This window comes from Nesoenas mayeri (genome assembly GCF_963082525.1).
Source record: "Nesoenas mayeri genome assembly, chromosome: 2".
NCBI classification, from domain to species: domain Eukaryota; kingdom Metazoa; phylum Chordata; class Aves; order Columbiformes; family Columbidae; genus Nesoenas; species Nesoenas mayeri.
The window spans coordinates 90,346,570-90,371,943 of record NC_137543.1 but is presented as its reverse complement, the minus strand read 5'-3'; the positions used below and the strand labels follow the sequence as shown (position 1 = coordinate 90,371,943).

The 25,374-nt window shown below is 39.6% G+C and overlaps 1 protein-coding gene across 3 annotated transcripts in view; it reads left to right on the top strand.

Moving 5' to 3' along the window:
- Positions 1-25,374, top strand: part of LOC308037587 (enoyl-CoA delta isomerase 2-like) — a gene marked incomplete at its 5' end in the record, with an annotated part of 35,100 nt that overhangs the window by 8,872 nt on the left and 854 nt on the right. Inside the window, 10 exons of one of the 3 annotated variants that reach the window (XM_080339456.1) lie at positions 6,959-7,014; positions 7,481-7,673; positions 11,494-11,656; positions 13,006-13,104; positions 14,760-14,951; positions 15,778-15,847; positions 18,132-18,234; positions 19,337-19,457; positions 22,498-22,587; positions 24,647-24,790. In XM_080339456.1, coding sequence (XP_080195582.1) covers positions 7,570-7,673; positions 11,494-11,656; positions 13,006-13,104; positions 14,760-14,951; positions 15,778-15,847; positions 18,132-18,234; positions 19,337-19,457; positions 22,498-22,587; positions 24,647-24,790 — 1,086 coding nt within the window. Of the gene's footprint in view, positions 1-6,958; positions 7,015-7,462; positions 7,674-11,493; positions 11,657-13,005; positions 13,105-14,759; positions 14,952-15,777; positions 15,848-18,131; positions 18,235-19,336; positions 19,458-22,497; positions 22,588-24,646; positions 24,791-25,374 lie in introns of those variants that run through there. The other 2 variants (XM_080339457.1, XM_080339458.1) reach the window with 2 other exon arrangements.

Here is a 25,374-nt window from a genome sequence, read left to right as displayed (position 1 = left end):
GGTATCTGGCTACATAGTTCAGAGTAGCTTTTTGACAGTGGAAATGCAAAGCCGTGTTTAAAACCAAACAAATTTAAAAGCTCCACTCCCAAAACCAAATAATTCTTTCTATTTCAATATCATAGAGTCCTTTTAACCTGCTCACAAAAGTATCATCTCCTATTGGCATCTGACTCCCCAGAGGCAAAGGTTTTCTTTTTCTTCTTTCTTCTTTCTTCTTTCATTACCCATGCCCCCCCCCCCTTTTTTTTTTCTCCTTTTCTTTGCCTGCCTGTCCTTCCCACTCCCAAGTTGTCTTATTGCTCTGCCAGAAATAAGGTCAGGTTGGAAAAGGAAGCCACACAAGAGTTGTCCTTTTTAGGTGCTGATGTAATTCTTGGTATTTCACATCTTTTGTCTGTAGCTAGGGTAGGCAGTTTGCAGATGAACCTCTTTCCCTGTGACAGGGCATGCACAGCTGCCCTTCATCCCAGCCTGGTTTGTCTGAGCAAGGTCAGAGTGGGAACTTTGCTTTTAGTAAGTGTTGCGATTTGAAGGAGTTCAGAGTGTACTTTGCTCTGTGAAATATCTTCACTCATTTACATAGTCAGTAGTTTGGGTTTGTTTGTTTGTTTGTTTTTTCTGTCATGATCTTGCAGGTTGATCTTTATGATTGGACTTCTTGGCTACAAAGACTGGGTGTGTATATGGATCTAAGTACTGCTTCCATCCTTGAATGTAGATTGACTAACAGGGTAATACTACCAGGTGAGAATTTAAACTGTAACAGTTCAAATGTAGTCTTCCTATTTTCAGAGTGTCCTAGAACAAATCATTGCAATTCCTCTGCTGAAACAGACTCTGAAGGTTTTCACATGAAGGTGAGGAGAACTGTAGCTTCGAAGTCTAGTCTAGAGATGAGCTGTTAAAGTTAGTGGGCTGCTTGTGTACTCCTTCAATATAGCTAGCAGGTTAAATGTGTTTGTTTTTCACGCGATCACAGACTGGTTGAGGTGGGAAGGGGCCTCTGGAGGTCATCTGGTCCACCCCCCTTGCTCAAGCAGAGCCACCTTTGGTGGTTGCCCAGGACCATGTCTGGACAGCTTTTGAGTATCTCCAAGGTCAGAGACTCTACCACCTCCCTGCACAACCTGTGCCAGTGCTCAGTCACCCTCACAGAAAGAAGGTGTTTCCTTGAGTTCAGAGGAAACCTCTGTGTTACAGTTTGTGCACATTGGCCTTTGGGCCTGTCACTGGGCACTGCTGAGAAGAGCCTGGCTCCATTGTCTTCACACCCTCCCTTTTGGTATTTATATACATCAATAAGATCCCCACGAGCCTGTTCTTCTGGGGGCTGAACAGTCCCAGCTCTCTCAGCCTCTCTTCATATGCGAGATGATCCAGTTCTTTAATTGTATTATTGGTCCTTCACTGGACTCTTTCCAATATACTCCTGTCTCTGTTGTACTGGGGAGCTCAGAATGGGACACAGTAGTCCAGGTGTGGTCTCACCATTGCTCAGTAGAGGGAATAAAAATTATTTCTTAAGAATTAGGTTGATTGAGTTGTATAGATTCTTTGTTGACTCTTTGTCCCTCAAAAAAATGGCTACTGTTTTTGTAGTGAGGTGCTCTGCTAATATTTATTCTGAAAATATCATATAAGAGGTATATCATTTGTAGAATGCACAATGATTCTTGAAAAATTTGGTCCTTAGAAGCCAACCGTTAAACAGAGTAAAATAATTATTTCAAATATGCTGTCATTTTATACCATGATAAATGTGCTTGTAAAATGCTTACTGCTTCAAACACTTCAGTATAGCAAGCCTGTTCCTGAAACAAAATAATCCTTCTCGTTGGTTTTGTGTTGTTTTTCTTAATTGCCAGTGAGATGCCAGATGAAACACACTTTTATTCTAGGGAAGAACTTCCAAGTTATTTGGGTTGTCAGCCACTTTACCAGACCAATAGTTCTTTGCAATGTCTACAATGACATCAGAAGCCAATATGACTCTGTACGTGTTGCAGCCCCACTAGTAACTGTCACAATCCACCACGGGCCTTTGACCTCTGTCTTGTGAGCTGCCGCTTTAGGTGCAGCCTTCTAAATGTCATGATTTAAGCTTCTTACAGTGTTTTAGTAAGACATGACTTGAAGTTTGTTGGAAGTGTATAGTTTTTCTAAAAGAGACAAACATTCTCGGTGCTTTATTTTGTATGCAAGACTTAGTGTTACATCTGCAAGATCAATCATTCTCTGATAAAACTAAGAGCAAGGTACATTACTGAGGACATCTAAAGAGAAAGTTATTAGTTGGAAATTGAGAAAACTTCTCAATAACACTGTTATTCATAGAGCAGGTATAAATTCTGCTGTGACAGAAATATACTTGCAAGTCTTGCATGTATGCAAGAACTTTAGCTCTAAGCTCAAGTCTGCCTCAGATTTTTAACAAGTAAATTGGCCAAGGTCTTTACAGGACATGTTTGTCTGGTTGTGGGTGCTGGAAATAGTGCCAAAACCAGGAGCAGCGTGCTGCTTCGTGTTTAGTCCTAATTTGTTTAATTCTAACCTGTGTGAAATAATCCTGGATTTGGACAGGATAAGCTATTGACAAGTTCTGCTCTATTATAGTTGTGTAGCTTGTTCAGTATTCTTTGTGTCCATTGTCATTATATTGAAGTATCATGGAGTCAGAAAAGAAAGTGAACCTCACACATCTTCGTTCACTGCTTCAGCTGAACTAGCAGGAGTGTCTGTGTGTTTTCTAATGTGAATGGGGACTCCAGCAGCTGGTTGTATCCTTGTCAGAAACCTACCTACATTGGCCAAAAGCCTTTAACATCGAAGTGTCCACTTTCTTACTCTCCATACAGTCAGCAGGATTTGTCCCCAGGAGCCAGACAAAAAACAGCTTTTTCCGTTCTCCATTAGCAGCAAAATTATTTTGAGTATTTGTTCGTAACTATTTCATAAAAGTCACCTTGGATAAGGATGTATAAAGAACCTAACTTTGAGTGTTTCTCAGCAAATGTCATATGTATGAGTATCACAGCTCTGTATTTTTCTGCTAACATTTATGTTTGAATGTGTTTCAGAGGATATCTGTCAGTAAATCTTCCTGCTTGCAGGGATGTCTTACATGGACTGAGCATGTACAGGAAATTCTCTCATTCTTTAGTCATTTACCACGTCCAGTTAACTTAAGCCTGCTGGAAAGAGAGAGCTCTTGAAGAGATTTCAGGATGATCCTGTTTTCCCTCCCAGCAGCTGCAAGGAGAGAATATTAGCTGTGCCTGTACAGAGCACAAAGAGCAGCTCATTTCAGATCTCAGTGAATGGTAATCTAGATCTTTGATTCTTAGATATTCTTTAATATTGAAAAAAAAAAAAAAAAATCAGCACAGCTGAGCCACTTACACTAAACAACAGTGATTCAGTGCTTCAATTTGCCAACAGACACATCATTATATTCTAGTTTTCATATGTCAAAACAGTGTAGGAGTGTAAAATAGTAAAAGCTGATAAGGATTTGTACACCAAACTTGTGTTTAGAACAACTATTGAAATGTTCTAATGTAAAGGAGGAAATAATTTGACTTTCATTTTTTTCTGTTTATTAAAGCAGCAGTAAGTGAATTGGTTATAGAGTATTTGCACTGAGATTTTCTGCTAGCTAGATATATTGAAAATACCAGAACGTTCCTATGACCTGAAAGCAAAATATTTTAGTTATTCCACAGTAGCTACAGTATAATGGGGTACTGCCAGGGATTTTGCCGGTGCAACACGGAGGGATAGTTATTTTCTTATGTTTTTTAGGAAAACTGGAGTTCTGTCTACCAAGTTATCAACACTTCTATGTTATCACTATGATCAATAAAACTTAGTGTTTCCCCAAGGGAACTGAGTGCACTGATTACTAGAGAATAACCTTGGTAGCTGCTAAGACTTTCTTAGGCTACTGGACTTTGGTCTGAGAGGTGATGCACTTGTTACAGTAAGTCTTAGCAGGTACCCAGTGAACAGTCGCGTTGTTTTCCCAAACAGACCCGTGCATTAGTCCTTGCTGCACGAAGAAATAAGACTACTGTAGCTGCTAAGCTCGTATTAACTTACTGCTAACCTGACCTACTGACTTGGATTACTACTGACCTACTGCTGTGGTGCATGTTCACAGGTGATAGCAACACAGGAGCCTGTAAACTTAAAGTACATACTGCTTTGCCTGCAATAGTTACCCCAAAGTAGTTGACTTGTTGATTGTAAGGTGCAAGAGTTGCTGTCATGAAAAGTGTGTGGGTTTGGGTTAACTCAAAGGCGCAACTCAATTATTTAACCATGTTTCCTTCTTTTGTAGTCACTAGATATTAGAAAATGTATCAGTCAGTGAAATATGAACAGACAAAAATTGTTAGAGGCAGTCTCTGCTTCTCCGTCATGTGAATGAAGGCTGAATTTCATCTGCCCATGGTCTGAGTTGTTTTAATTAATGGCAGAGGATCTTGCAAGAGGTGCATACAAATGAGGGGAGTGGAAGTTTTCATATGGGATGGTTGTGGAAGCAGATACAGGCTTTTTCAAGATTACCGAAGTTGCAAAGGAAAGGTGTTCATGTGGCAAATATGGTTACTCCACATTTCCCACTACATGAGAAGAAACATGAAACGACAGGACTAGAAATTAGCAGCTGAAGTAATTTGACTTTAGTAGTGTAAGAACTGTCAAGCTGAGGTTTCTTTAGTATGACACTGTCACTGCCTACTTCACAACTTCTGTTTGTAAGAAAATATGTCTGAAATGGCTTCCCACCTGTAAGTCTGACAAGATATTGTAACAGACATCATATTCATTTGATAGACACTCATAAAAAACAAAGTAATTCTGCAGGGGGTGAAAAAAACAACCTGAAAAGAGTATATGACAAAAAATAGTGAGTATAGTCAAATGATCTGAAGTTCTTTGGGAGAAGCCTGTAACAAGATGGCATAAAGAAAGAGAGGATTGCTTTGCTTCTACAGGCAAAAGAACCTCTGCCCAGAATTTCTGTATTAATTAACCATCCACCCCGCACATACTGCTCTGATTTTCTCCAAACAGAAAAGGAGCAATCACTCCAGACATGCCACAGGCTGCTCAGTTTGTTTTAGTGCTGTCAGGTACCTCTTCCCAGCTCAGGCCAAGATAGCTTGTATGGAGAGAAAAACTGCAGGACTGAATGTATGGCAGAAATTTGACATAAGCCCTCTCCACCTTCAGCTGTACAGGGAAAGCTCTTATATTGTTGTGTAAGTGCTTGGACTATGTGAAAAAGTATGAATCCTAAATGTTTCATTGTTGTGTGGGTAAATATCTGTGTGGGTTCCATAGTGTGTAACCAGTGGCGTGATGAATGGTGATTTGGGCAACCTGCAGATTAAAATTTCTAATAATGTTTATATTAACAGCATAGACAGTAGCAGTCAGCTAAATAAAGTGAAGTAAAACTTTTAATTCATTGCATGCAATAAATACTTCAGGTGAATATGGAACACACTAGCATTATTTTCCTAGTTACCAAGAAAGTTATGAAATAGGGGTACTGCTAATGCTTTGCTCATTGTCATTATTTGGTTATCAACCTTTCTTTTTCCTTTTTTTGGTCACCTTTTTAGAGAATCTGATATAATGTATAATGTATCTGATATAAGAGAAGTCAGTGTCTCTGGTTGAATTTCTTTTTCCAGATGGCCCACTTATTTTCTCATCAGTTACAGTTTAAATACTGGTTTCTGTTCTCCTCACATGCCTTATTTCCTAACAGTTGCTGCAGTTGCCAAGAGTGGCAACCTTTTTCCACCTGCTCTGCTCCTGTGTCCCTTGATGTAGCTCAACTAATGACCAAAGGTTGCTATTGCTCCTCTAGATCCCTTTCTTTCTCCTGCATGGAGGAAAATCAGGCTAATTTTGAGGGAGGATCAAAATAGGAGAAGCGCTACTGAAAGAGGGGACCGAAGCCTGAGACTGTGCTCAGAGCAGGAATACTCCATGGCTGGGTGCCAGCAGCAAGGACTACCCCGGGCACCCCACCGGGGAGGGCTCGTGGTTCCTCCACTCTTGCTGTGTGAGTCCCAACAGTAGGAGGACAGGGTAGTGAGGAGGTCTCATTTGGTGGCTTCCCTACTTGATTTTGGAGCAGCCTCCCAAAGCAGTAGTTGCCTGTGCTGGAGCAGACCAGGCGAAGCACTTGGGATAAGTTTTGACCTCCTGAACCTTGTAGAACAGTTGAGACTGGCTGGTGCCTCAGACACTGTGATGGGCTGGGCATCGTGTGCTGTCTCCTCTTTGCAAGGACTCTGGAGATGCACATAATCAGAAGCTTGTTTCAGATTATAACCAAACACTTGGTGGCTAGAAGTTTGTGGGAACTGATTGCTTTGTGTCCTAACTAAAAAAAAACAACACAACTATACAACCCTTTCTACAGTAGCAGCAGCAAAACAGGGGTTTATTTCATTTTCTCTTCAGGTGGAAAAAACATGAGCAGAAATATTGCCACTTTATGATGCTGTAATACCCAGGTCTATGTGAAGTGGCAAGGGCTGGTTACTGTGCTGCTCACTGTTCTGCATGAGGAATGTGTGGAAAGAGCAGCATAAAAGATCACAGCACCTTGAGATAGCAATCATGGCAAAGAAGAGATGTCATATGCGTTATATGAAGTATTACACATAATGCACAAAAGATATCCACATCTTCTATTAAGTGTACATTCCAGGATTCATCTAGGTGGCAGTTTAATGTACTGCTGATTTCTGTCTGATAAAATTTCATATTATTTTTTTCTTCCTTGTCTCTCTAAGGCTAGTTACAATAATATGAAATGAACATTTTCAGTTCTATCAGGAGTTTTAAACGCATGTGTTTCTAGCACCACCCGCTGCTTTTAATCCTAATAGGATTTTTGACTGCTTTTGTCTGTGCTTTATTTCCCCAGGACCTACTAGTGTTTAAAAGAAAACCTTTGTTAAGTAAATGGAAGATGGAGTTCAGGTATATCCATCCCTTTCTTTTGCTGAGCATGTCTGATGTTTCATGTGCAAAGAGGGCTTCTGTTTGTCTTACTGAGGAAACTGCTAAGTTGCTTTAAAAGTTAGAAAGTGAGCAGCCAGCCTTTTACAAAAAGTTGGCATTTTTAACTCTATAAAAGTCCTGATGCAAGTGACAATGATGCTGTAATAAGGGGCCCCATCTTTAACAGGCTTTGCAATCTTTGCTAAACAGTGAGAAACTTGTTTTGTTGTAATTGTAATTATTAATAATTATTAATAAAGGCCTTATGTTTGAGTGTTTATCAAGGAAAGAGGCATTTATGTGAACAGGTAGAATGCATAGGATGGGCTTGCAAGATATTATACCTAGAATGACTGAATAGGAACAGAGAGATGTCCAAGGCAAGGGAATCATCAGCCTGGATGTTTCAGGTGGTGATGACCAGGTTTTATTTCTTTTTTTTCAGAGTGCATACAGCTTGTGAAGTACCCAGTGAATGATTTTGCAGGAGTGCACAGGCATTTGTTGTGGACTTTGTGGCTGGTCTGTCAAGCTATGACTCCTCTTGCTTCTCTCTCTGATGGGAACTGTATTTTTTACCCAGCTGGGAGAGGTTGCTGGGCGCATGAGAGTCTTCCAGGGGTGCCAGTACAACAAAGGTAATTTGTAGCAGTGGGAGAGTGGCAGCTAATTGCCTGCCAGGTGCAGGGCAATAAAGGGAATAAGCTTTGTGAAGGAAATAATTTAGCTTTGTTACAGTGAGTAGATGAGAAGGGGGAACGCAGAGGGGGTTTGATTGCTTTTCTTAGGCTTATTTTTCTGCTTGGACTGAAAAAAGTGCAGGGTTAACACCAGTAGTTTGTAGGTCAGGTTCCAGGCTCTCAGCCTGCCCTGTGTGGTTTCAGTGAGGCCGCTAAGATGAGGCATGGATTTTCTCAGTGAAGGAGTTAAGAAGGATTCAGTGTCACAACAAGGGAGCAGCAGATGGAGGGAGTAAGTCCTCCCCATAGTGGGCTGCAGCAGCCTCTCCTGCTCCTCGGTCTTTGGGGTCGTGTCACTTTGTGGTCCCAGGGGTGGCAGTGCTATTGCTGTGCTGACAGGTGGTGAGACATCTCCTCACTCTTTATGTGATCTACTTGGGGTCAAGGAGCTCTGCTCCTTCTAGTCTTGTATCTCTGAAGAATGAGGTCCTGCTGAAGGTGAATAAATTGTGAAATACCTTCATTTTTCCTTTGAGTTTTCATCCTTTGTTATTTTAATAGAGAAATAGTAGCAGTCAGCTAGTTCGGAACTAGTAATCATCAGTAATGTATAGTAAATGTCCTCTGAGATCAGAAGGCAGAGAGAAAGGAGTGAATCATAGATATCCCGCAGAGAGCTGAGCTACAAGCAGTAAGGAAGAACTAAAGAAATGAGGCCTTTTCTTATAAACCCTAGATGTCAATAAACGACGAAGTTGTACAATCTCCTATTACAAAGCAGTAGGGAGGGAGGAAAAGAATGAAAGATGGAGTATTTGAAGTGGATCAATAATGTATTTTACCCAAACATTTTTTGGATCTAAGAAGTAAAACTGGATACAATCAAACAGCAAGGAAAGTAGCTCTGACTCTGGTCATACTGAAAGATCATTCTGCTTTTCCCCAGAGAGTTGTGTGGTTTGTTTTTTTTGTGTCTTGTTTTGTTTTTTTTTAAATTCACATAATTGTTTTCTCATCCTCTTCTAACTTGTCAACTTTGCATCCTTAATGAGGAAGACAACTTATGACCTGCTAAATGCCAAAACCCCTTAACCCTGAATATAGGTGCAGACATCCCGTCAGACTGGCTGCTATGCCATTCCTCTCTCCTCCACTGCCCATCTTCACTTCCTGTTAATTTATGATCCATATCAAATTATATATAAAGAGGCTTTAAGAATCTCTTTCAAAATATTGACCATAGCAAGCTGGAGTGAAGTACAGATTGTCAAACATGTTGTAACCCCAAATTTCCGTTTTTAAACATTGAGTCCACTTCAGTATAGTCACTGCTTAGACTGGCAAAAAAAAAAAAGAAAATGTACCAGATACACAGATCATCTTGGGAACAGCAGCATTCAAGTAGCCCCAAAGCTGGTTAGCAAAATTGGAGGGAAAAAAACCTCCAAACCAAAAGAAACCACTAGTCTTCCTGAACTCTCATTTTCTTCTTCCTGTAAATGTGACTTTAAAAACCTGTTTGGGAGTAGGATATGAAAGGGTGCATCATGTTCTGTGCCTCAAGGACAGACTAATTAAAAGAATGTAGTACTAAAGAAGTTGTATCCATATCTATTTAGGTACACTTTTTCCTGTCAAAGGACTTTTACTGTTGCTGGAGGTGAAGTTTATAAATTGGGTGAATAGCCTCTCAGTTGGTTTAAGGGATAAACTTGTTAAACTCTGACACAGTATGTTAGTTAAACTGGCAGATGATTAACCCACGTGTGTCTGGATGTACTGCTATGGTAGCAAAGGCTGACAGCTGATCAGTTTTAGAAAGAAAATTTTCTATTCCCGCAGCCTTTTTTGGTAGCCTATTCTATTTTGTATTGTTTGGATAGATTTCTATCTACTAGTGTAAGATTTTGAAGCAGATTCTGGAATTCTTTCTTTTGGAAAAAAATTCTTATGTAACAGAAAATGTTATTTTGCTTTCTGTCATTCAAACTCAGTAGCCCCAAAATACCAGGAGCTTAGATTTTATTAATATAGAAGGGCTGTAATAGGACATAAACCCAGCAGAACTTACAAACATTTTTACAAAACAGCTAACACCTTTTATCTGCATGAAATGAAAGAGTAATAAAATTAATTTGATACAGTTGACATTCTTCACACTTCTTGCCTGCAACTTTTAGGCTTGCAACAGAAAATAGATCTTATTTAAGAAATAAGAGCAATGAGGATGTTTCCAAAGTAGGCAGTAGAGTTTCCCTAAAATTCTCATTAGGTGTTTATAGAAAGGCAGAATTTTCATGTTAGGCATGCTTTTTAAATGATGGTTCTGTAACTGAAATGTTAACAAGTTAAATTAACGGTTAGACATTCTATCAGACAGCATTTAAGACAAACATTAATTTTTCAAGTGTGACTGATTATGAAATCTATCATATATGATGTTCTAACATGACAGCTGTGTCTAAGTTAGAATGGGGAAAGTTGGGGGCTTTTGTTGTTCTTTTACTAAAATAGAGAAGAAACACTGATACATAAACTGCTAACATTTTAAAAGTAGTAAATATTTAATGTATATTGCAATTTAACCAAAGAAAGCTGAGACAACATGCTTTTGCCCTATTGAAACAACTATTACGCTTCTTGGCTTTTGCTTCCAAACTGTTGAAGTAAATCTGCTTTTACAAAGCATGATAGGGTTGGATTTGGTTCTTTGGAGTGGAGTTTGTGTTTGGTTGGTTTGTTTGTTTGTTTTTTTAATGGAATTACCTATTTTTCTGGGGACTTCTCCTTCCAGAATATTTTGGTCACCTTTTTTTTTCAAGTATCTGCAGGCTGTTTTACAGCCAGTCCATTTCCAAAGTACATTTTGAAATTGGCCTTCACTTATGTTGCCCTGCTTGGAGAACACGGCTTTCAGATTGAAGTGTTTCTAGATAGAAGCACAATAAACTTGGAAAGATATCGTGGTTGAGACGGACAAACGACTAAGTTCTTCCAGGATGAAAGTAGCAGATGCCATTTAGTGCCACAAGTGCATTTTTATAGAGTTTTACCAATTCATGTGTCTCTTCATGTGTCTTTTCATTGGTTACAAGTTACAGCAGTAACATCTTATTGGCTATTTTTGCTTTCATCAATGTTACTCCTTTACTCCCTTCTCTCTCACGGATACATCCTTAACATCTCGGGATACTCCTTTGCTCCCATCTTTCTCATGGGTGAACCTCGATATCTTCAAGGCTAATTTCTGTTCCCATGCCCTCCATCAGGGAATCCAAGGACCCACCATAGTCCCACAGAAAGATCACAAAAAACAGGCTGCATACTCATTTTAATTCGTAGACATACAAAGCTGCTACAGTCACATACAGAGATTTAAACCATTAATAAAAATATTGTGTGTTTCTCACTTGTTTGTCATGGACAGGACCTGTAGAGCTCTGATTTATTCCAGAAAGAGCAAAACATTATTTTACCATTGCTGCCATTTAGTGGTCTATATATGATGATCTGGTATATTACTGCATAGTTTCTTTGTCCTCTGGCAGCATTAAGTCTAGGACTTTATGTCTTATTCTCCAAAGGTTAATTACATTGCAGCTAAAGTAAACTTCTAAAGCAACTTTCTTGTAATTTTTGGCATCCTGTTGTTTGTTATTGTTACTTTGATCAGCGCAGGTACAAATATTCAATGTCTTTAGAAAGCAGCATATTTGTTTCTCCTCTAGTCTTACACAAAAACCAAGCAATGGGACTTTCTTTCTCCACTTCTTAACAGGCGAGCACAAGCTGTTTGCATTCCAGCAATTCACCTGCACATGACTGCAGCCACCATGCAAGTCAGCCAGAAAGACTTTGAAAAGGCTCAAGAGCAACTGAAGCTTTTGAAAAAGGATCCTGGGAATGAAACTAAGTTGAAGCTCTACGCTTTGTTTAAACAGGTAGGCTTGACTTATTTTGTTTCATAAGGGGCATTTATGATCTGAGGGGAATGACCTGTAAAATATTTACTTAAAATGCATCATGCCTTAACAAGCTCTTGATTTCAAATGCTCAAATTCCATTCTTGAATTGCCATCCCTTCAAACCCTACCTGAATTCTGAAGGAAGCCAAACCTGTTTCATCTTAAATCATATTTTGAATAGAAAACTTTATTCTAAGAAACAGAGCCAATTTACATATAGTATAGCATATATTGATGAAAGTCTGGAAAATGGCTTATGCCTAGGAGAAAACGAGTATGCCACATGCTTCCTCTTAAATTTGTTGTATCTGTACCTGTAGCCAGTCAGCCGAGCCAATTATATAGTGGTGTTGACATTTGAAGGTTGATTTCTGTATGATTTTTTCTGTTGTTTTTTTTGTTTCTTTTTTGTGTGTGTGTGTGTGTATTTTGGGGTTTTGCGGGGGGATAGTGTTGTTTGTTGTGTGTGTTTTGTGTGGTTTTTTGTTTGTTGATTTGGTTTGGTTTTGATTTAGTTTGTTGTTTGGTTTTTTTTGCATGGTCACTGTAGTCTTTTTAATTCAAGGAACTCCCCCTCCACACTTTGAGTGATTATTCTCTACTACAGCATGGAAGGACACCTTTGTAGAAAAAGCTGCAAGTCTGTCGTGGGGGTTTGTACTGGTATTTGGGGAAGTATTTGTGGATAAGGATTGGCTGCTGAGTCAGTACAGGCTGTGGCTTGTTATATTGAAGAAGGCAATCAATTGCTCCTTTAAATAAAAACTTATACAGCTACCTGTTCCAGGTGGTTTTACTAATTGATAATAATGAGCTCCTAAATTTATTATTTATTCTCCCACTTGAACTATTTCTCTCCAGTAGTGTACTTCAGGAAAACTGATCATAGAAATCTTCAGGATAGCTCAGACTCTTGCGGTTCAACTGGTCCAACGCCCTTGCTCATAGCAGGACCAGCTTGGAAGTAAAATCCAGCTTAATAGATCCTGCACTATGTTTATTTGCTCAGACAGCTTGCAGGTCGTTTTGAAGTATAAAACTTCCACAATTTTTGAGATAGCGGAACTTAACATGCACAGATGTTTTGGAAACTAGTGTCTCCCATTGGTTAGGTGCTTCTGAAAGCCCAGCACCAGATGTTTGGAAAAGAAGGCGTTGTATGTGAACTGTCTGAATATTGCCCAACCACTAGCTAGTCCTTCTTTCTCAAGACTTGAATTCTGTATCCTGATCAGATAAATATTCCTAACAGTCATCCTTGTTTCTAGCAAGGCATCTGAACTTTAAACAAAGGTTTAAGTAAGTTTATTTCACTCTCTTTTTAGGCTACTGAAGGTCCCTGCAATTCTCCAAAACCGGGTATGCTGGACTTTGTCAAGAAAGCCAAGTGGGATGCATGGAATTCTCTTGGCAATTTGTCTCAGGTGACAATACCTATAATTACACTTAAATACTTTGTAGATTACTGTACCTTGAAATGCCTGATCTGTAAGTGAATGATGTCTAAACCTAATATATGCTAGTTGAGCAACTCTGCTTCAGACACCAAAATGTTTTGCACTGTATTCTACACTCATTTCATTGCTTCAGTGTTTGGAGGGTTGTTCTTTTTTACTGTGTAAGCCTATTTCTACATTGTTACTACCAGCCTTGTACCAGTATATCTAACATATGTGTTGACTTTCAATAAAAACAGTGTTTTTCACACAATGTTCTATTGTGTTCTTCCCTTTAAGAAAGATGAGTTGAGCTTCTCAGTTCTTACAACAGAGAGCAAATTTGTGAATCCAGCACATTGATAACTTTCTCAGTTTAAGAAGTTGGTCTCATGCCACTGACTAAAGGACTAGAAAAACGTGGTGTATTGAGAGCCTCTCTTCATTCTTTTCTTAGTATGTCTTGACATCTTTAATACCTTTCATAACCTTTAGAGAAGTCTTTACTTAAGTGAAATGAGCAGGAAGACTATAGATGCAAAGATACATAAGCATTCTTTTTTCACACAGACTGTAGTAAGTCTGACATGGCATAAGGCTGACACAGTTTCTTCAGCTACTATTAAATAAAGAAAACATAAGCTTTACAAACTGTCTGTGTCACTGCTGGATTAGGCCTGCTGTTCAGGAGTAGTTTCTGAGGTCAGTCAAAGATATTATGTAATACAGAGGTTTTTGCATTTTTTTTCTCTTTTAAAAGAAAACATGCTTGCATAAGGTAATGAACATAACCTATTCATGTGCTGCTTTGGAGTTTTGGAGCATGTTTTGGTGTTTGTGTTGGGTTATTTTGCTTGAGGTTTTTTGTAGGGTTTTGGTGGGTTGTTTTGGTTTTGTTGGTGTTGTGTTTTTGTTTTTGAGATGGCTTTGCAGCTTTTAGGAATAGCCAAGAAACACTTAAAGAAAAGAATCTGCTCCTGAAGTTATAATGTAGAGGGAATAGGCAATTTCATGTGCCACAGATTATGAATTATAAAATTGTTGGAATTATATTATTCTTTCAAGAAAATAGGTTGTAGCAACCCAAGATTTAAAATTTTTTTAAATCACTACTCACTGTAGAAATAGGGCAGCAGGATTCTTTAGGCTTTCGTGTGTCACGTTTGTGCCTTCAAGCAATTTTAAAATGCCATAGACCCATTTCAGCACCCTTATTTTCAGCAACACGTGTTCTAAAATAAAAGGTTTTATTTCTTTGGAGAAATGTCCAGCTGGAAAGCAGAAACAAACAATCTGTAGAAATGTGTAAATGCTGGGTATATGACAAAGGTCTTTCTGGTAGTCTTAGATGTGGATGGGGACACTTCTCCAACAAAGCAAATGTCATCTCAGCATCTATGCACTGTGCAGATCCATTGCTGCTGCTTTCCAGATGACTTTAAGCATGATGTGCAGTGTTTAAATACAGCATGTTCCTCTTCTCTTCATAGTTAGAATGCTTTCTAATTAAGACTTTTGTCTTGAAGCACAGTCTGCCCTTTTTCTTCCCCCCTCAGGTACCAGTTTTATGAGTAGCATAACTAACTGATTTCCATTTCAGCCTTTCATAATCTTGTGTACTTTTTTTTATTCTTTCATTACAGGATGATGCCAGAGAGAAATATACTGAACTTGTCTCAAGTCTGGTCTCTGCAGAATCTGCTGGCCAGCACAAGGATGCTTCTCCAGATGAGAACAGACTTGGTGGCTATGAAACAATAATAGTCACCACGAAAAACAATATCACAAAAATCATGTTTAACCGACCTGAGAAGAAAAATGCCATCAACCATAAGGTAAAGAAATAAACTTGAGAGGTTTAATGATTTTTTTCCTTCCTGGGTAAGCTACTGAAGTTTTTAAAGAATCATTATTACAGGTTTAGCAGAACTGACTGAAGTGTAGTGGTCTGAATTTTATGAGGGGTTAGTATCTTGACTCCAATGACAACCTAAGGAATAAATATCCAGTACAAAGTGAAACCATTCAGATAAAGTTTTACAGTTTCATCTTTTCCATGTATTTTTTTTTTCCAAACTTCTTGTAGGACTATGGTCTGCATTAAAGTGACAAGCTACAGGAAGAGCAGCCCGCTTTGTGGATACAAGATTTGACTGTAGCCTTATGTATAACAGAGCACGTGTGCTGCCTACTTTGACTCAGCACTGTTGTGTAGATGTCTAGATAGGCTCCCAGATCCCACAGCTGTCTTCATAAGGAAGTCCATCCAGTTGGAAATGTGATCACGCTGTTTCACAAATGCAAAGATACCAGAACAGGGACTTCACCCCACTGCTGCTGATTCTTTAATATATTATATTGTCCACTTAAACTGCTTCTCAGGTTTTAAAACTAGAGTTTTCCAGTTAATGTATGTTTTCCAAAGGACATTATTTTGTCCCTTAGGTTTCCATTGGAAGTCTTGAGTAGTGCAAGCATGTGTCTTTATGATCAGAAATATGTCACATGTAATACTTAACTTTCTGTGGATGCAATTTTTTTTCACACCTAAAAGGACCATAGTTAATCTGTCTTTCACGTTCCTTGTTGTCAGTGTGCATCCTCTTTTTCTGATATTTTGCAGCATCTCATTTGTACTTTGTTGATTTTCCTATTACACAGATGTACAGAGAAATTATTAAAGCCCTTGAAGAAGCTGGAAAAGATGATTCTACCATTGCAGTTATTACTGGTAACACACTTCATATTGCTTCTCTTAGATTTGTTTTGTATTATGCCAAAGTACAGTACTGACATGAAGTATCTACCTGTATCTAGACTAAGATAGAATTGTGTAAGTGAGGAAATTATTTCCTCTAGTACAGACAATACAGACTAAAAATTTTCTGAAGTGTTTTGGCAAAATTCTTTCAAGATGGTGCTTCAAATTCTCTACCAAGCTTGCTGTTAAATCAGAACATCTTTCTGAGATGAGAAGATAGACATGGAATACTCCTAAGGGCTTTGTTACTTTTGAGTAGCTGATATCTGCTCCACAGCATCTGCACTACTGTTGGTGGAGTTGGTGTGGGTTCAGTCAATTTTCTCTACATCTGTGATACATTGGAACATGCTAAAAACAAGCCCCTCAAATCTTACATTGGTATGGCCTATAGGAAGTTTACACTGCATATTTATTTATGATCAGCAGAAAAAAACCCAATGCTTTCTATTGACTTTTTTTTTTTCCTGTGGCCATTGTAGGAAAGGATTGGCCAAACAAGCTGCAACCTGGCCCAGCTGTGTACATCCCACTCACCAGATGTGCACAGCTGGATGCCTGTAGCAACAGTGTGAAAGGGCAGCCCAAACTCATACTGCCTGTGAAGCCTGGCAGCTCTGGGGACATGTAATTGGGATTCTCGAGAGGACTCCTTGGTCCATCTCTGCTGACTGAAGGATAGAGCGGCAAGGGCGGGCAGGAGGGACAGAGCTTCTGACAGCAGGTGCTGCCTGCCTGGCCGGGCCTTGTTGCAGATGGACGTGCTTTTAGGAAATTAGATAAAGCTTAAGCTTTGGCTAGCAGCTAAGTTGTGTGGACACAAAGTGAATTTGGGCTTAAGCCCATTTACTTATTACTTCTGAGGTAATTGCACATATATTCTTCTCTACTGTCTCCTTTACCAACACCTTGTATTCCTAGGGTGCTGAATTTCCTCTCAGTAGCAATGACTGGCCACAACAACCCTTACAAAATGAGAAGGGTAGTTCACACAACTGAAATGTCTAACACATGTAAAGCTAAAAGCAAATAGCGAATACCCCTGCACAAACCATTCTGTTCCATTTTATGTAGTTAGGAGGAGCACTGCAGGGTAAAGTAACAGATGTGCTCACCAGTGAAAGGTGGCATTCTGTCAGTGTCCTCATGGAACACAGGATGACTTAGACAGTTAAACTGAGGAAAGGCTTAGGAAGCTGGGTCTCTTTAGCTTGGAGGAGACTGAGGGGTGACCTCATTAATGTTTACAAATATATAAAGAGTGAGTGTCACAAGGATGGAGCCAGGCTCTTCTCAGTGAGAACCAATGATAGAACAAGGGACAGTGGGTGCAAGCTGGAACACAAGGGGTTCCACTTAAATTTGAAAAGGAACTTCTTCACAGGGAGGGTGACAGAGCACTGGAACAGGCTGCCCAGGGAAGTTGTGGAGTGTCCTTCCGTGGAGACATTCAGAACCTGCTTGGACACCTTCCTGTGTAACCTCACCTGGGTGTTCCTGCTCCGGCAGGGGGATTGGACTAGATGATCTTTTGAGGTCCCTTCCAATCCCTGACATTCTGTGATTCTGTGAGATCATGCACTCTGGCTTCTCTTCGCTTTTTTGATAGTGCCTCAAACTGACTTACACATTTACTAACAGGTTATCTGCTTCTTGTTAAAGGATACACCTTTCAGTACAGTGATTCCAATGCAGTGCTGTCGGCCTTATCCTTAGAATGCAAAGCCTTTTCCTTAATTGGTCATAAAAACCACAAAACTTCTACCACATGTTAAATGGGATATTCTGTGTACTTTTGATGCCTTCATCAGCTTGAAGAGGGATGAAGGGAGATGCATAAATGTAAATTTGCATGTTCCTGCTAAAAAAAAATAAATTCTTACATCTTGCTTTGTGGATGATTGTGAATTGACAGAAAAAAAAAAAAACCTGAGCAAGTATGCAGGGAAAGAAATATAATAAATATTTTCCTATCTGGCACTATTACAGAAAGAATAATCTTTTTTCCCTCAGATCTTTCAAGTTGAATAATCTTTGGCCTTTTACCCGTTGTTTTTCAGTGAATTGTCAGTCAAAACTTATTTTTAAACCATATGTGTCCTTTAAGGTAATGTGTATACTTTGAGACAGTCCCTCTAATTACTTAATGCTGTTGGACACTTAAAATGAAATTATTTTGTAAATGTAATAAATGGAAGCTCCTCTTCCCTACTCAGGAACCATTGGTGCATTTATTCATATGTGTTCTCTGCAGGAAACGGAGACTACTATAGTAGTGGAAATGATCTGGGTAATTTTGCTGGTGTCAAACCTACTGAAATGGAGAAGATGGCAGAAGATGGAGCAGTATTATTCAAGTAGAGCATCTTGCTTTCATATATGCATAAGTTCCTGTAATGGGTAAAATAAAATTTGCAGGCATTGTTAGAAAACATGACAGCACGGACCCAGTTATGCTACAATATGTCCATGGAGGTGACTGTGTCCAAGGGTTCACCATGTGCATAAACTCAAAGATCATGTGGGAGAAGTAGTCTTGATTGTGTGAAATAAATGAGGAAGTGAGGTGAATATTATAAATCTTTTTATGTACAGTGATGCTAAAGACTTGGGTTTATTTGTTAGTCCTCAAAGTACATGCAGATATAATGGAAAAAAAAAAAAGTTTCTGACTGTATAGCTGGTAAGCTGCAGTGAAAAATGTGTGGGTTTTTTGATATCCAACAGTGTCTGCACTTGCAGGACATGCCAGAATACCTTCACTAGCAGACTTCTTTGAATAGAGACGAGATGTAAGGAACTTGTTTCATCTTACTCATGTGAGGAGACTATTTGCTGTGCTGTTGCTATTACACAGGGACAGTGCTTCATTGCAGCTGATGCACAGACGTGCCACAAAGTGGAGTTTTTACAACACTGTTCACATCTGGAAAATATTATATTGTGAGAATGTATTTTGCACTTCTTGGATGGAGAGGTATCTGGCACGTGAAACAAAACACTGTTTCTCAAATCCAGGCAGAATGGCACAAGGGAATTTTGTGTTGTGGTCGCATAATGATGTTGGTCCCTGCTGGGGCTTTGCCGCAGAACAGAATCTGTGAAGGGAATGGATATCATCCCATGGGTGGAGTTGGGATGGGTACACAGGCAGACAGAGTGACTGTTCTTGCTAATGAGCCATATACAGTAACTGTAGCTGAAGAGGACAGCACTTTCCTAACCTGGTTGGAGGAACCAGGGAAGCTGTGCTGTCATTGCTAAGGAAATACAGGTATTCCAGATAATTCTTATTTTCTTTAACAGAATTTGTTTGGGAAAGGGACTAAAATATATGCTACATAGAATCTAGCTTATGGGTTTTCTTATGCAATATCTAATCATGTGTTTTGAAAGTTGTTTGTATTTGCTGAAGATGACTAGGATGTGTCGCTTATATTCTGGTTTCCTTTTCTCTAGAGAGTTTGTGAGTCATTTTATTGACTTTCCTAAACCACTGATTGCAGTGGTGAATGGCCCAGCTGTTGGAATCTGCGTAACGCTCCTTGGATTGTGTGACATTGTCTATGCTTCTGACAGGGTAAGTATGTTACATAGCTGATCCCAAGGTGGTCTTCAAGCCTTTCTGTGGCAAATATTATTTGGCTTGGGGTAATCTGACAGGAAAGAACGCACAAGTGGAAAACCTTTTTATATCACGTCAAGGAACACTTATCTCAATTACCAGCACGGGGGTGCATCAGCCAGTGGTTAATGTGCATGGAATTTCCTGCTGTAATTATGGTTATCAAGTTACTGACTCCAGTTGAGAAACTCTTTACTGTATCAGTGGGTAAAGACTAGCTGATGTGAAATGATGGTTCTAAGGCCCCTTTCAGGTGTAAAAGGGGGAGCAAAACTTTATTATGGAGTGAAAGTGTAGTGACTAGCATTTTTATCTAATCTGTATTCCAAGATAACTTTGGGAAGGCTTTGGTTTATTCAACTTAAGATTCCTTTTAAGGCAACTTGCCAAACACATGACCAGAAGCAATATTAAGGCATAGCGCCGAATTCCATTATATGGCTTATTTTTTGTGTTTTGTGCTGTTCATTTGTAAAAGGTTGTTAAACAGATACAGAATTTAACTCAAGGTCTTAATATTAGGCAAACTTTTGCTTGCAGAAGTGTCTGCGACGGGTGGTACTTTGATTCCTGCTGCAGCACCGTGTCAGACTTTCCTCAGAGTCACAGTGACAAATCCAATCCAACAGGGAGACTTAGGAAAATTTAGCTGCAAGGGACCAAATCCTTCTGCTTGCCTCGTTACAGGATTAGCTAGGACCATGTTACTCCTGACATACGCTTGCATAATGTGCATGATTTATTCAGCCTTTTTCAGTTCCAAGATCTTTTATCAGAAAAAATGTTGGATTCTCCCTCTTCCTCCCCTGCCATCTGATCATTTCTGCTATAGGGTGAACCTCTTGTTTCTTGTTCCTGAATTGAAAGAACCAACTGTTTTCATCCTCCCTTACAGCAGCCATCAGTGTACTTAAACTGTTAAATATATCTTAGGTTTACATCCAGTCTCTCAATCCTTTGGTTTTTTGAGCTAAAGAGCTGGGATTCATTCAGTTTTGCCTGGTGTGGACTGCAGTCGTGTTCCTTTGGACTCCTTCCAGTTGTTCGGTGTCTCTTTGAGCATGGTGGTACAAACTAGACACATGACTCCAGCTCATGTCTTACTGAAGCAAAGTAGAGCAGAACTTCTCCACATTAAGCAGGCTGTATTTCGGTTTTGACGTCACACAGTGTTTTTTGATTTACATATTGTGATCTGCTATAGCACCTGGATCCCTTACTGTGGAGTTGGCAGTTAAACAGTTGTTTCTGTCATGTGTTGTATACTGTATACAAGGTTATTCCTGCCAAACTTTAACTTGTCCATATTAAATAGTCTTCTTACTCATACCTCTCTATTTTATTAAGATTATTTGGAATTCTAATCTCTTCTGCCTCAGCATAGTATCTCCTTACAGCCATAAGTTAATATAGATTTAGTTGAAGTTTAATCCAAACAAACATTACGTTTTGGTCTGTTAATATTATCCTGCTTTCTGGAATGGTTTGAGATTCATACTTCAACTTCCTTTTACTAGTTGTAAACATGATCATTGGTAAATGCATCTTATTTTTGCCTTCTATTTCTATTTTTTCTAATCTCTGTGTGCTTACATTAGTTTTATACTTAGTTGTCTGATGTAGTTTTCACTGTGTACTTGTATTTAAAGTCAGTGACAAGCTCATTATTTAGCTGAGACAATCTGTTAGTACCTTCCTACCTGTACTAGGACAGCTTTAACTTGTGCCCTTGGTAGCAGTTCTTTGAGGATTTCTGTAGGGTCTAACTTGTCTTTTCACTTGGATTAGTCTTCATGAGAACTTTCTTGTTAACTTCACATTTATTGAAGCCTTGTCAGAAGTGATTGTTCTCTGTTATTCCCTTTGTGAATTCCCATGCAGTAAACTCATTCTCATCCAAATGACTACTTAATTTCACATTTTCCAGTAGTTTGGTTGGAGTGCCTTAAGCCTTGAGTTCCTACTGCAGGAGTGGCCAGCTTTGCTGTGTCCGGGATCTGGTTTTATTCTCAGCCAGGTATTCCCAGAGCAGATCATTATCAGCCGTGTTGGCAGGACGCTGCACAGGCCAGTCTGACAACAGGTCAGCATTTTGGGCAGTCACTTGACATTGCCTTCTGCATTGGGTTTTGCGCCAGTTCATGGGGCACTAGTTTGTACCTCGGTATAGTTAATCTCCCCTTACTTAATCATTGCCAATATTAACCTGTACCCTGGCAGATGTTGTCTAATCTTTTCTTAAATGATATAAATGTCACTTTCCTGCTAGGAAGTTCATTGATGTTTCTTACTCTATGGCCATCTGTAGTACAGTGAGAGAGGATCACCTTCTATTAAAGGGAAAGCTGCATTAGCAATTTTGTGTATTAGTTCATATTTTTAAACGGAAATAAAGGCAAGCATTTTGTCTTCCTTGCTTAAAGTTGATGTGAGATATTAAAACATAAAATTCTGTAGTTCAATTCTATCCTTACAATTAGGGTATTGTTTTGTGTGATCTCATGGTGCATTTCTGCCACAAGTTCTTTTTAAATTTGCATAAAATTTGTGGGAAGGAGATTCAGCTGCTTGAATTTTTCAGGAGCAGAATAAACTTAGTGTGCCTTGAGAAAGCAAAATGCTCTTTGCCTCTTAAGTTATCTGGGCTATGTGTTTCATAACTATTAGGGCAGATATGTATGAACGTCCTCTCTGAATGCACATACAAAATAGTTTCTCTGAGCGCTGTATTAAAATAAGGGAACTTCATCAATGGGGTTGTTATGATAAGGGAATTGAATTATACAGACAAAGTTGGCTCTTGGGTGCATTGAGAGAATGAAGTGGTGTCACTGGATGATGTTTAAAGCCTATTATGTTAACAGTTCAGTTGTATTTCTGGTGAACTCTGTCACAGTAGAAGCTTTAAAATGAAAACTAAATCCTAGTACTTTAATCCTGTGCGCTGTTGTGAAGTTTGATTTGTTTTGTTCGTGTTCTTTTTTTTTTTCCCTAGGCTACATTTCACTGTCCATTTACTCAACTTGGACAGACCCCAGAAGGATGTTCCTCTTATCTGTTTCCAAAAATCATGGGCTTATCCAAGGTAAGAATGTCTGTACTGTATGTGAGATCATTTGACCTGTGTGTGTTGGTAAGAGCAAGTGGAGTCCCATCAAGAGTCCTCAAAGCAAGCTCCTGTTTGCGTCTTTAGAACCAAAGATCAAGAAATGTAATGGCAGTGTTAGCACAGGCACTTTAAGAGAGTAGTGACCACTTCTAAAGCCATACTGTGATGCTGGTGAAGGTTTTTCTTTCTCATGGCTTCCTCCACATTCTTAAGACAATTTCTATGTGGTGAAAGGTTGTATCTTTCTTCCAGAGATGAGAGGGAATGATGTAAAGAAGAGTTTTTAAAAAAAAGCAAAAGAGCACTTGTAAGAGATGGGTTGGTAGGCTGCCTTTATCAGGCAAGGGAGCAAGTGTTGCAGGACTTCTGCCAACCCTGTGGGAAACCTGTAGTCAACCATTCCTCCAGTTGTGAACATGAGGCAATTCATTTATGTATTTACAGCCAGACTTCTTGTATTATCTGTTTTGTTCTAATATATATTGGTCTTCTGCCCATACTCTTCTTTTCTCTGTCTACTCCAGAAGTAAGGAGCCTAAATAATAGTAATTAAAAAAAGAAAAAGACACAGCAGAACCTAAATTTTCTTTTCTCAGGATGGCATAACTTCCCTTCTGCTTCTTTTGATTATCCCACAGAAAAAAATCTAGAGAGTTTCATATGCTTGTTATAATATTGTCTGCATTATTATATTGTATTTTTGTGAGCAGGTTTTAAAACTGTAAGGAGTAGAGCAAATGCTTCATAAACATCGCAGTATGAGGGGGTAGTCTGTTCAGTGAGATATAGCCTACCAGTGCACATTCTAGAAATCTGGAAGTCACCGGAGGAAGTTAACAAACACATTTATGATGAGGTAATTCCAGGTGACAACCTTGGAGCTCTGCTCAAAAGGACATGTAGACTCATGGAGAACAAGAGGGGCTGGAGGTCAGTCACTAGTGTTGTAGCCCGGGGATTGATGCTCGGTCTAATACTTGTTTAACCTCTTCATCATGGCCCGGATGATGGGACTGAGTACCCTCAGCAGATGATACAAAACTGAGAGGAATGGTTGATATACCAGATGGGTTGCCATTCAAAGGGACCTGGGCAGGCTGGAGAATTGGAGAATCTTGTAGACTTCAGCAAAGGAAAAGGCAAAGTCCTGCACTTGAGAAAAAGTAATCCCACAGACCGGTATATGCTGGGGGCTTACTGGCTGGAAAGCAGCTTTGCAGAGAAAGACCTGGGTGTCCTGGTGCACAGCAAACTGCCTGTGAGCCAGCAATGCACCCTTACAGGAAAGACCACCCACAGCGTCCTTGGGTGGTATTAGATGAAGCATGGCTTGCAGGTTGAGGGAGGTGATTCTTTCCCCCCTGCTTGACACTGATGAGACCAGTGGGTTCTGTGTTTGAGTCTGTGCTCCAGCTACAAGAGACACATGGACATGCTAGAGAAGGAGCAAGGAGCCACAAAGATGATTAAGGCACTTGAGCATATTACATAGAAGAAGAGTCTGAGACAGCATGGTGCTGCTTTTACTGGAGCAGAGGAGGCTTGGGGAGTATTACCAATGTTTATAAAACATGACTGGAGGGTGTAAAGAAGATGGAGACAGATTCTTGTCAGTGGTGCTGGGTGACAGGACAAGAGGAAAGGAGTACAAATTGAAACACCAGAAATTCCTTTGGAATGTAAAAATAAAAAATTATAGTGAAGGTGGTGAAGCACAGGAAAAAGTTGTGCAGTGATGCCGTGAAGTCTTCATCCTTGGACAAGCGTCTTCGCCCTGGAGAGACTCAAAACGCAACAGGACACAGTCCTGGGCAGCCTGGTCCAGCTGACCCTGTTGAGCAGGGGTTTTGAACTAGGCATTGTCTGGAGGTCCCTTACAGCCTCATCTGTTCTGGGATTCTGTGCTTCTTTCTGAGGGCAGACATTAATGAGCAAAAGAGTAAAATAAATGTGAGTTGGAAGCTTGTACTTTTCCTATCAGGTTACTCAAGTCTTGCATCTTGTTGAATCACACCTTCTACTTTTCTTTATATAGGCAAATGAGGTTTTGCTTTTCAATAAAAAGCTGACTGCAGCAGACGCCTGTGTCCAGGGACTTGTCACCGAAGTCTTCCCCGACAGGACTTTTCAGAAGGAAGTTTGGGCGAGATTAGAAGCTTACGCAAGACTCCCGAAAAATGTCAGTATTCAAAATTTTTCTCCTCCTTGTAAGCCTGTAGCATTCCCAATCCTCCTGTCCAACCTATCTTGTTTCTTGGTTTCACTTATTCCTTAATCGAAATAACATGGTTCCATATACTTTCCTTCAAGTACAGATCTGTCCTTGTCCCTCTGCTACTGTGAGACAGTTACCTCTCTTCAACCCTGGCTGAATCTAAGACAGTGCACTGTGCACTGAGATTCTGTGTCTGAAAAGCCTTAAAAACTAATTAATCCACTTGGAGTCTCTGTGTGCATGCTTTGGATGCTTTCCCTTAGGTTTTTATTTTGGCAATAGTTCAGGTTTAAGAGCCTTATGACTGGATCTGCAATATTAATTGTACTGTGTGCACTCTGGATGCTCAAGATGACGCTGCACGGCTTCACTCTTTGCTGAATTGGGTCATCCTGCTCAATAGTTTAGGTTTTGCAAAACTACTTGAGTCACAATGGGATTATGTTACGTTGGGCAAGAGGAGACACCTGTGTCAGCTGCTGATAATGTAAGTTCTATTTGGCACTCCAGGCAGTTGAACAGGTTTTGCTTCTTATGCCCATCTACTC